General features: G+C 44.5%; 1 protein-coding gene across 1 annotated transcript in view; it reads right to left on the bottom strand.

Moving 5' to 3' along the window:
* Positions 1–4,380, bottom strand: part of col5a3a (collagen, type V, alpha 3a) — a 45,203-nt gene extending 40,823 nt beyond the window's left edge. The window contains exon 1 of the mRNA XM_062408880.1: positions 4,147–4,380. Within this exon, the coding sequence (XP_062264864.1) occupies positions 4,147–4,231 (85 nt within the window). The 5' untranslated portion in view covers positions 4,232–4,380. The remainder of the gene's footprint in view (positions 1–4,146) is intronic.
* Positions 4,381–12,983: the final 8,603 nt, after the last annotated feature.

Below are 12,983 nucleotides of genomic sequence, written 5' to 3'. Positions count from 1 at the left end.
GAGGAGAGATAATACACCCTCTGAAGGGATGAGGGTTTGCCAACTCGGTTTATATGTAGCCCCATTATATAACCTGCAGGGGGGGGGGGGGGGGGCGCAACTTTGAACTTGAGCCCTTGTCACTATTTCTCTCTCTATTATCACTTGTTAACAAAGGTTATTAAAGCAAACAAGTAAACAAATAAACAAAAACAAGAAAAACCTAGATCCATTGCATCATTTAGACTGAGGTATTTGTGGGGCTGGGAGAATGCGAACTAGGAGGCAGCGATGTTTATCTCCCTGACTGTGCCTTGTGGTGAAGTCTGCTTCCACTCAGAGGAGCAAGTCAAGTCAGCGGCTGTGCAGATGATGGCTGGGAATGTTTCATAACCTATTCTGAGTGGTTGTCTGGGTAAAGTCATCAATATTGTTGGGACACAGTGAGGATGAAAGCAATCCAAAGCTCCCCCAGATAAGTGTTGTAACCGTTGAGCATGTAGCCTGCAATGCAAAATGATTCATATTCATATGGTCGTGCTCTCAGGCCTGTTTGGCACCAGAAGATCCAAGACAACCAACGACGATATAGACAAAATGATTTGGGGGAAAAGGGCAGTACAGTTTCAATACTGAACTGCACAGAGAGGGCGGAGGAGGGGGTTGGGCCTGATCTGACCCCCAACAGGAAATATTCAAGACGCAAACAACAGAGCGGAAACCATCCTGTACGAGCATTCACAGCACTGTCATTGGATCTGAACAAGTGACGTGGTGGAACAGAGCACAACACGTGTTGGCCATGTTTTCCCTCTTCTTATTACTACAACATGCATGCTCTATAAATAAGATTGAGAATATCATACAGACACACCGAGCAGTTGACAAAATGTGCAAACACTTGGCGACAGGGGAGAGAGGAAAAAATAAATCCCCCATTCGGGTGGAATGCGGCTACACGATTCCTTCCAATTCACACCAGCACCACATTCTTCAATTCTTCTGTGCTCATGTTTGTTCACAGCAGGCATGACGGACAGGCCAAAAAGCTGCTCGGCCCATGGAGAAAACACCTGGCCCTCAAGGCCTCTATACTGGGCAGGCGCTACACACACAAACACACACATTTTCTCCTTCTATACTTACGAGGACGAGCAGGAACCCTGCTTCCTAACCGTAATCTTCACATGCATGCCTCACAGTGGCCATTAACCTTGCCTGACCCAATTTTTCCTAATCACTAAACTCCCCTTGAAGAGATGGAGGAGGTTGCGCAATGTCCCGGACGCTGGGGGATACTGTCTCATCCCTTCGTCCTTCTTAAGGATACCAGCTCCACTTACACATGTGACACGCCACCACAGCATACACAAACACAGGTGCAAGGATGCAGTTTTCGTAAGCACATGCACGTTTCCCCCCCTCAGGCATGCAGGATTACACAAATAGAACAATGCCAGCGTCCACATGACCGATCCCATTCACGTTTCAACCCCAAGCCACCACTTACTCTCTGAGATAGCATAACTCTAAAGCAGCTATTACGGAATATTAACACAAGAGCTGCCCAAAATCAAACCCCACATATCACATGCGAAGCAAAGTTATACACGCAGGGAGATATCCGTGGGCTTTGTCCTCTCTCGTTCAGTGAAGTAGAAATATGAGCCGGTCACGAAGGGCCAGCCAAAATTGCTTTGCTATAGGAACGCAGGATAATGTGACCTCCACTGAGGTGTGAATGAGATGGACGAGTGTGATAAAACTTAAGTGAAGCTCATAAACTGGGATAAAGAGGCATATGACATATAGGAGGACACTACAAAGAAGCCAGCCCCTCTGATATGGGCTCATTGCCATTCTACAGGGGGCATCTCCAGCTCGTCCCTCAGAAGGCTGCTTGGAGCATCCAGCGATCAGAAGCGCCGAGCCATAGAAGCCCGAGGGCAAGGGAGTGAGCCAGTTTCTGGTTGCCAGATGTGTGCTGAATACTATAGATTGCTGTTCAGGCCCCGTGAAGTGTTTAAGCATAATTTTTACATATTAAAGACTTTGGGGAATTCCAAACAGTTTGCCTTGTCAAAACGTCTGACAAGCGGTTTGATGTGACACTTGCAGCATCAGCAGCCGGGGACAGACTCGAGGCACGTCTGATGTTTAACGTTTTCCATCAGAAAGACACAAGACTCACAGAACAGAGGAAGCCTCTGGAGGCTGTAACGGGCATTAAACTCCCGTCTATTTCCCCTGCTCAATTCAGCTGCCTTTTTCTTTTGCCACTAATTTGTTGCAGGATCAAAAGCAAGCAAGGCGTGCCGTCCTCCTTGGGGAGTCTGGTGCAGGATTGGCAAGGAAGCTGGATCAAACGGGACGCAGTCAGGGGGCTGTATGCACGATTTCTCCTCTGTCATAGAACCAGTGAAGGATTAAGGCACAAGCAGGAGGAGGGAGATGCTCTCAATGAAGAGATAGGGCATTTAATGTAAAAACAAACACTCCTTATTCCCCGACTTTGAATTGAACAGAAGAAAAGCAAAGAAAGAAAAAGAAAAGCGAACACAAATGTGTTGAGGCAAAAGAACAGAGGATTCTAAATGAATCTTACTGTGGACGTGTGCAAGAATGTCTCACTTCCTGTCAGCAAACATGACTACAAAGTGTTCTCACATCTCTCTCAAACACACACAGAAAGCATATGGGAAAACATTCTTTCACTGTAATACACACACACACACACACACACACACACACACAAAAATAGTCAGACTCAGAGGCCCAAACACATTATCAGCCACATACAGATGTCTGCCATATCAACACCACCACATGTCCCATGCAATTTTAAATCATCCCAGCCCCTCACTTCATAGGCCGTCATTAGAGAGCACTGGACACCACAGCCGCCGTCTGCGACACTTGAATATATGTGTCTCACTTCCTCCAGCCTGATGGTTTTCAACAGCTCCCGCCAGTCGTGAAGTGGGTGCACGTGGGTGTAGTTGCGAATGAAAATGGGACATCTTAACCACTTCTGGTGATCGCAGGGTAAAGCGGCAAGACACGCTCCATCAGGGAGAATCTAAACTGCCACACCTGCGGGGAAATAGTCTGCTGCCATTGGGAGACACTCAGGACATGGCCACAGGGCATTGAGGCCTGAGTGGGCGACAGATAGCATGTGATGCCAAATGACATATGCAAGCGGAGTATCGAGGGAACGGTTGAACTTTCAGAATGAGCCTGGAAGAGCAGCGAATGTGGACACATGCAGGATACTGTGACTGATAGTTGAGGACAGATATTTGAAAAATGTGTCACTTCTGTCCCAAACGCACACTAACAATGGGTCACATAAGTTGCAACAGCCTAACGTACGAACCGGAGCCTGCAACAAAGCATGTGAAATATTTCAGTGGGCCAGAATAATCATAACTAAGCACCTTCACTCGAGGCCTGTGTGTGCAGAGGGCACATTAAACAGATCCATGACAGGAATTTTAATCTACTCAGTTCCCTCAGTGTTTGGCCGCTTCGCCTCTTTCTCAAGCCAACGCTAAACCTCTTCACAGTAAACCGACGCCGGTCACAAGCAAACTCGAAACATGACATCATACATCTTCTTAGGTGGCCGTGAGTCTCCCTGCACACCTGACCCCTGCACCGAGACGTCCACGTCCAACCACTGCACCTGTTTCAGTCCAATTCAAATAATCATTATGCATGCATGTTTGAGGAAATGTGCTGATACATGAGTGCAAACCTTTGGCACTTTTTGGACAACTTCGGGCTCAGTTTGAGCCCGAGGTGGCAGGTTTCAGCCGCAGCCTGAAGCGACTCTCTGGGGCCAGTTCAGGCTACAGCAGCATCCCCTCCACATCCATATTGAGAGCCCTCCACACAAAAACACACACACACACACACTCAAGTACGCACGGACGCACGCACACACACACACACAGGTACCAACCACGATCCAAAGTGAAGCATGAAAGACAGAGTATTGATTTTTTTAGTTCTAATAACTTCATATGCTCGGTGGCCAAGTGATTCGGAGCGTCTGAACAAACTTTATAAACCTCAGGGAAAGAGTGTTACAGAATTCACTGCAGGGACTTAATGTAACATGATTAAAGTTATTTCACTACAGTTTTCATCGAGATACTTTACCGGCTTGTGTCGTGGTGACATGGAGCAGGATGAAAACAAATAGCGATATTCTCCTGCGCGACCTGGTCCTTATTAAATGTTCCATCCTTGCACGCGCAGACCCCCCCTCCTCTGCTCTGCCTCCGCAAACACAAAGTTCTTCCCTGCACAAGTTCTATCTGCGGGAACTATACGCTGCCATATGCGCAGAGGGAAAAATGGAGTGAAACCAGTCTGTAGTTCCACTCGCTTGGTTGTTGGAGAAGTTTTTTGTTGTTGTGGTGGCTCCTCTCAGTATCGCTCTGTCCCCTCTCATTCAATTTCTCCCTCTCACCATCACTCCCTCCCTCTGCTCTCCACCTCCTCCGCCTCTCCCCTCCCATATGACGGCGTCCCGGGACGCATGGATGAGCGCGCAGAAGTCTCCCTCATAAATCAACTTTTATTACGCGCGTTAATTTGTTAGGTCTCCCTGCGTGGGCATGGTCATTACGCGCTGAAGTGGTGCGCGCACAGGGCGCACTGTTACCTGTTTGTCACTCTCTCCTGGTTTTTGCAGATGGATCCAGTGGAGGCGACTTTATTATATTTAATAGTAACACAGGGGTTCAGTTCGATTCAATTTGTTTACTGCACGATCATAACATTCCTTTTATCGTGGCACTTTACATAGTAAGACCATACAAATTAAAGAGAAATCCAACAGTTCCCACAACAAGCAAGTTCATGGCGACTGTGCAGAGAAAATACTCTTTAACTGCAAATTTACCTCTGGTTGAACCAGACTGGGACATCTGCCATGACCGGTTGGCCTATGATGATGATGATGATGAAGATGCAAAACATGCCACATATCTCTGCATTCAATTCAGAGCATCTGACCCTTGACTGCATGTTCATTTTTAACCTGACAGTGAAAAAAGAGGTTTGACTCAATCACACAGAGCTGGATGAAGGTATCCGAGCTTTGAACATCACAGCAGCCAAGCCAACATACTTCAGCATCACCTCTGACCGGTTCGATGAGTGAGGGTTTTTCTTTTTGCCGACCAGGGCAGGTTTGGAGTCTAATGTCAAACTGTCATTTGCAGCAGCAGCAGCAGCGTTTCTGTGATACTTGTTCAGGCTGGACCTGCCGCTGGAGGCTGAGTGTTCCCAGGTTAGAGATCGTTGACTGCTGACTGTGCAGGGCTGCCCTGCCTAAAGTTCAGAGGCGGATACACCTGGCTAAAAACCATAATTTAAAACAGCAACATTTAAATAATAATAAATCAACTTCAATTTGAGTGTGCACCCCCCTTCTAAAGGTCTTTCTTGTCTGGCAAACCACAAGAGAATACAAAAATATGAGTGTTTTCACAAAAGAGACATATGTTGATCTCCTCATCAAAATATGCATAAAAAATATAAAAATACATTTTAGAGTGCCTCTCTATTTTGTAACAAACATTGTTTAGCACAAGGGCTTATGTTTGTTTTTTTACATTGGTTTCGTCAGATTCGCTATGTGTGCACCAAATGTGCTCCGGAGATCTATCGTTCCCTCATTTTGTGTATTTAGGTAACACCTCTCCAGAGTTTCATGGATGTGCCACAGAAATGCTTAAACTTTCTGTAAGTTGTGCCAAAAATATGTTGTTCTGGGGTTAATTTTGCCTTCAGCTCCTGAACTTAGAAAGACCTTTTACTATCGGGCATCAAAGCTCAGGCTGCTGCTGGAGTTAATTTTCTTTAATAATACTGTTCATGTCTTATTGACCCACTAAGAACCCTGCTCTTGATCCACTCATGAAAAGGAAGGGAGGCATTAAATAACAATATAGTGTAATTTCTAAATCTAACTTAAGATAGCGTACCTGTTTGGATTGATAACATAATAATCTTACTACAATCACAAATAGAAATGCTGAAATTTACCCCAAGAAAATCTTCTGATCATTTTGTTCTGGGAACACTCATTGACGTTTTTAATTCTGTGACATCTGAAACCTTTAAACTATGAATATTGACAATTACGAGCATTTGATCGCTTGTGAACGCTGAATCTAATCCTGCCAGTAGCCTAACAGATTCTGAGAAGACTTTGGTATTCAGTTCAAACCTGCTCTAAGACAGGACTTGTGAAGACTTTGTCTTATTGGAAAATTACCAAAGATAAGGTTTGTAGAGTCCAAGTTACAACAGGCCTTTGGAAGTGAGAGCTGGAACCACAGGTCTCAAGTGAGAATTGTCTCAAACCGAACGAGGAAGGAGAATAACATTAATTCAAAGGTCACAGTGCTCTCTCTGTTTGTATCCAGATATGCTGTTCCATGTTCTTTTTTGCCAAAGCCCAACTCCGCCACACAAAATATTAGGCACTAACCACCACTGATCCACAGAGATTTGCAATGTGAATCCCCAACATCTGCTGTTGCCTTCTCACTGTATAAAATACTGTGTCAAAAGTTTGTGGTCGACAACATGAAGAAAAAAAATCTCCTTTCAAATTCATCAAAAATAAAAAGCTCTCAAATGACAAAAGATACATTATCTGAGCCTCAAAAGCAGTGATCGCTGGGAGACTGATAGAAAGGCCCGGAGAAAGGGAGATAAACAGGGGTTCAACAGAAACGTCCAGATAACTGGACAGATTGAGGTTGATCTGGTAGGTAAACAATGGACCCCCTGACCTCCCACCATCTCCCTCCTCAGTACCAGCTTAGCCTGCCTGAGTCAGGGCCACATTCCTTGCAGCTTTTAGCAGATAGTTGCTAAGAGTCCAGTGGGTAGTCTGAGCTCTGGGTGAGAAATAGTTCCAGAGCGTGTGCTGTGTACCTTTGTCCAACTGCAGGACCTGTACAATGTACTATAGTTCTTTAAAACACACAATGAACTAGAACTGGCACTGAGTAGAGCAAATACCTCTACCAAGGCCCAAAGAAAACCACATTTAGATTCAATTGATTTATTCGGTTTTACGCACACTCCCCTAAACATGCCAGGTTTCATTATTCTGAAATAAAGCTAAATGTTCAAAAACGACATATCTCGCAATTTTAAAGAAAGTGACAACAAAATATCCCTATATTCCTTGATCCGGATCAGCACCAAAATGGAATGGGGTTCTCCCTGAGCCACACTGCATCCCTCCTGTATTGTTTGTGTATCCTGCTACCTAACAACTACACATACCCAGATGAAAACTTTAGAGAAATTGCGTTTCTAATGAACCACAAAGTTTTTTTTTAATGAAGAAATAGACTCCTTCGGTTTTCCACATGACTGACACCAGACAGTCATTGATTGAGCCCGAGACCCAGCGCATACATTTCCATTACTGCGCATGAGGTGAGTGTGAGGTGCAGGCAGATTCCAATTAAAATCCAAGTCGATCCATTTGTCTCACGCCAGTAATTTGTCTGCTTCCATTAACCAGGAGGGTTTCATAAATTAGGCTGATAATGATTAATGTAAGGAAAATAGATGACCCCTTGTTTTTCAGGTTGGTGTAAACACATCGTTGCTACCAAAAAGGGCAACACATACGTACGGATACGTGGTTAGAAACAAACCACAGGTGGAGTTTGACAGGAGATGAATTATTACAAACTTTGTAGAAGGAAACGTTTTTGAAAGTGTTTCCGTTTCCTCTATTTTTGTTTTAGTCTCTTGCATCTTTTAGTTATTCTCAAATTCCTCAATCTCAATGACAGTATTGGAGTTTGGTCTTACAAATAGGAAGTATCTTTCTCCCTCTGCAGGTCGTTCTGTGGTTATAAATGCTGGGAGGACTTTTCTTGTCTTTGAGTCCCTGACAGTGAGTGAATGTGAAGTGAACATGTCATCACCTTATTTTAGGCCCTGGCGAGTCGCTGTGAAACCCGTATTAATCCTCAGGAGGCGCTGATAAGGATTAGAGACCCTGAGATGGGCTTTCCATTGAATCTGCCTCCGGTCTGCTCCTTGTGACTGAAACATGCCAGGACAGGATAACAGGCTGACTGCGAGGTAGAAATATGCATTTAGAGTTTCAGGAGGCAGAGGATAGTGACTCTTCCAGCCTGCCAAAAAGTTGATTGATGAACATTTAACAGGGAAAAAATGCCTTTGTTCTCTGCTGCCTTTGTGAAACAACCACCACACAAATCGTCCACCGCCGCTTCCTAATGGGCTGGTGATGTCATTCGGTTGGATATTATATGATAATATTTGTTATTACTTTCTGTCATTGAGATATAATGATAAAATGAGGTTTGTGTATCTGAGGTTGGGGTTTGTGTGTGGTGGAGTCTGACAACCAATCTGTTATCACTTCATTTTCATTTTATAGCAGAATTATAACTGAACCTCAGATTTCAAACAAATTAGTTTTTTCTCCAATATTTGTCTGCAATGCGTGTCACAGTGGTCTCGGCATGAAAACTAGAACAATTGCCCATTTTTTGCATATTCCAGTAAAAGCCCTGATCTGTGACAGCTCCGCAGGAGAAAAATGGAACTGCGCCACCCGCTGACTGATGGTGATGGTATATAAATCGTATAGGATGTGTTCTTACGTTAGAGCTCTACCTCCAACCACACCATCAGATGAAAAACAAGCCTACTACTGGAATTCTGGGCATAAGTGTTCCATGAGTGCGGAGTCTGCACATTAGGTGGAGTACAGTTGCTTGGTATTTCATCATTGCACTGCATGAATCTTATCCCAGTAGTTTTTAAACTTTCTTTCTGCCGCCCGATCAAAGCCGAAAATGGTTAATACACCCCCCCCCCCCCCCCCCCCAACCCCCAACCCCCCCACCACCCGTTTTTCTCAGAAAGCTTCTTAGGGATCCCAGCAGAACTTTAGAGAAATACAGGTCAGCACAATTGCAGCAGTACACTCCTCATTGTCTATATCGTCCTGACATAAATCAAATTCATCCACTCAATATGTTTCCCCTGCTCGTCAGTTTCGTAACCACTGCCTCAACCTGTTTCGGTGTTCTGGGGGGAGACGAGCTTTATACTTCAGTTTTGCTGAAAGGAGCCAGATCCCTATCGGAGCTGAATGTGTGCAGGGATTAGATGCCGAGCAGCACTATCAGACATATTCCTCCACACAGCCAGTTGTAATTAAGTGGCTAAACCAGAAATTGGGAGCCACCACAGGCAGGCATACAGAAATATTCCCTTTTCCACTGGGCTGGGGGGGGGGGGGGGACCTGCCAGTCTGGTGATAATTATAATCATTAGAGATGACGGGAGACTAAGCTAATTAACATCTAAGGCCCATGTCTGTTAAAGGGAGTGCTCAAACAAATAGACTAAATAAACCCAACCGGCGGCCACACTCGAGCGCTACCCTGCCGTGCAGCCTCCTTCACTGTTGGTTTACAGTTGGTTTACACAAAGCGGGATTGTGTTATGTTCCCCAAATGGCAAAGCAATGCGGTTGATAAGTGGTATTTGCAGGGGGGGGCACTTACCGGTAAAGCAGGTGAACTAAAAGGCTGACTCCAAATTTGACTCTTTAAACTTCAAAACACGCGAGGAAGCCATTTAAGATGTAATGCAACAGTGAGTAGAAAACAGTTAAAGTGTATTTGACGGTTAGGGTTATAGAGTACATGACTTTGAGAGTAAAGGTGAAGGATTTGGTCAGAGAGGAGTTCTGCAGCAGGGTTCCAGAGTGCCAGAGTCTGTGTGGGTGCTTTGTTTGTTCGGATGAAGCTGGCACGACGCTGCCCTCTCTTTGCTGTCTGTCTTCACTGCCCTTTGAATAACCTGCAACTCCTTTAAGTTTCATGAAGAAATCTAGTGCCACAAAAATCTTTGCCTCCAAACTACAATCTGAATGCCTCTGTCTGACTGATGGATGCTCTTCAACTGACAAGTGCCTGTGAATGTATGAATGACAAGCTGTCACTTTATGCATGTTTCTAATAATGCTGTTCACTGGTTAACCACTGCCCTCAAATCCTCTCTCTATGGAGTGTTTCATTATGTGTGGTCTGCAGCTACAGCAATCATTTTTCACTCCTCTCTTTTGGTGCGTTTCGTGGGCCACTCTTGTAGCACTTTCTCTCAATTAACAGTGTTCTCTCTCTCTCTCTCTTTCTTTCTCTCTGTGTGCTCTGCCGAGCCACTAAAAACCCTCTCCCAGCTCACTGCTTTCTGAGTCCCTGTGCCCATTCTCTCTCTGCTTTTAAGTCTCCCAGCCGCCCACCGCTCCCCTATCCCTCTGTCCCTTTCTTCGCCTCCATTCTCATGAAGTTTACATTCCACACCTCCTCTGCAGACTACACACAAAGAGCAGAAAGCGCCACTCTTGACCTGCGGCAAACATTCCAGTCTCTCTCCGCCAGAGTCCCTCGTCCCTCCAGTAGCATCAGCCACTCTGGATTGCTACTGCATGAAGAGGGCACTCACTGGAGCATTACAACAAGTGGATGATATATGCATGTGTACATTTTTTATATTTTGAATTAATAAAAACAAAAAATACTAATGTATACACTAAAATAAATGACTTATACTTAATTTATTCTCTATCTTATCACACCATCCATCTTTAATTCAGATGACTCAGAACGGACACTGACTTCAGCTGGACTAGCAGACCAGGACCATCTGCTCGTGCATCTTTAATGTCAGGACACAGGAAATTGTCTATTATGCTATAAAAGTGGATTTAGAGTGGTTGGGGGTGTCATTTTCTATTACTTGGACTTTTATGAAGAGCTTAGAGATGAACTGGGCCCAGGGCACATCAGCTGGAGAATTCTCAGAGATGTCAAAGAGAGCAGGCAAAATGTTTTAGCCGGATGCTGAAAATGGTTTTCTATTGGAAGGATTTGGTGAGGGAGAGAGATTGAGGTGAAAAAGAGGGGTGTTTACAGCAGGGGTTTTAAAAGAGGAGAAAGCACGTGGCATGGAAATAAACATGCATGGGCTTGTATTTTCCTTTTCTCTTTGTCTCTGTCCTCACTTCTTCTTGTGTCTCAGTTCCCCAAAACCTCTGAAATTCCACAGCAATAGCTCGGAGGCGCGTAGACGTCTCTGGCCATACCCAGCACACCTCCACGCCTCCGTCCACACCTGCATGTTCACTTTCTCTGGAGGCATAGGGGGGAAAGCATGCAAGGAACGCCCCTCATCACTTACCCCTCCGATTTACACCAGCCCATTTAGCACCCTATCCACCGGTGGACTGACCATCTGGCCTTTCAGCAGATTTCCTGCTGGGTCATAGTGGGTTGATGTAAGTTTATGCTCTCTTGATTTGTGTCACAATTTATAATTGGCCAAATAAGTTAAATAAACAGTGACTTCAAACACAGGATTTGGTTGCAAAATGGCCAAAGGGTTTTTCCTCCCTCTCTGGCTGCTGGCTCAGGGTTGGTGGGCTGCTCTGGGTCAAAGGCTCAAGGCCCTTTCTTTTCATTCTCTGTCCCTGACCATGACGTTTGCTCAGTCAACCTCAGAGACTCTGACCTCCAACAGAAATGCACATTAGTGGAAATCTATATATATGAACAAATTCATTGTGCAGTCTCACGAATTGGGAGCAGACTTAAAGGCGCTGCTTTTCATTTTGGGTGCTTTTGATCGTGGTTATCTATTCCGCCTTAGAGTGTCAGCCAAACATAAATATACAGACTCAGATGTCACCGCAGTGCAAGTTTTGCACGCTGTCGGTGTTAATGCAAATCATCCTTTTGTTATCTCATTGTTAACTTCTGCTCTCCAGTGTGAGAAATGGGTCATGATTTAGAGATTCAAAATTCTGTTCTGAATAAGCAGGCTTCGGCTTCGCGAGGCGGCAAGACAAAACTGGGTCTGAACTCAGAGTTTCCTCTGTTGTCAGCGTAATGCACAGTTTATCACAAGCAGAGGTAATTGGAAGTCCATGAAATAGATTTCTTTCATTGTGTTTCCTCATATGCTGAGATACAAATGGATCATATGCTTGAGGGTGAGTTTTGGCCTGGCTTGGTGACTGGCTGCCAAGATAAGTCTTCCCTATATGAAAGAATCTCTCCTTTCAAAGTTGTGTTGGGAATGACAAACTGCTCCGTCCTTAAATCCCCTCAGTTTACCTTTAACTGCCTGGAAACGTACAGACAGTTCTCTTCTGCGGATCTGTGAGTGAGATTCAGTGTCCTCTGCTCTCACCTTTCCTCCTGTTCCTTCCATGCCGTGCGTTTAATGCTCTACACTGAGTTAAATGGGAACCGAGTTACAGGGTTTACCCAAACCGGAGGATTAATACATGTCATCATTGTGTGCTTGTGTTCACAGCTTTGTTTAAAAGTGCAGAAACAGTTTTGTGTCGTTAGATAATCAAACCTTGGCCTCATGTATAATTATTATCTTAACAACAATTATAAAATGTCACAACAAAGTATTGTGTGTCATCCACCTGAGCTAGTTATTCCACCATGTAGTGGTCGCATTAAATTCATCATACACTGTGTTTTAAAGCATTAAGAATTTATAAATTGTCCTTAATACCTGGATCAAAAATGAAGGGGATCAAAAATCGAATCACAAAATGTTCTTAATCGGGTGAACCAGCATTTGTGTTTGAAATGTCCCTTTTGTAAAGGTGACAGGGCATTTGACGTGGAGCCATGTCCTCAGTTAAAGTGAGGTAAAAGAGGAGGATATCAATGTCCTATTTCTTTCAACACATCATTCAGTTAATAATCACTCCAGACTGCTCTTTGGGCCGTGCACTCATCCCTGGTTTTAGAGCCAGTGATAAACGTTAACTTGCTGTTGCTCTTCTGAACCTTTTAGTTCACACTGGGTTGCATCACATTTACCAACAAGTCCAAACACAGCACTCCTGCACTATGGCCTTTAATGAAAGAAAAAGAAACAAGTCGGGT

The sequence above is a fragment of the Platichthys flesus genome, chromosome 16 (genome assembly GCF_949316205.1).
Source record: "Platichthys flesus chromosome 16, fPlaFle2.1, whole genome shotgun sequence".
Taxonomy (NCBI): Eukaryota; Metazoa; Chordata; class Actinopteri; order Pleuronectiformes; family Pleuronectidae; genus Platichthys; species Platichthys flesus.
Note: the sequence above shows the minus strand (reverse complement) of the source record. Positions and strands in the feature narration are given on the sequence as shown.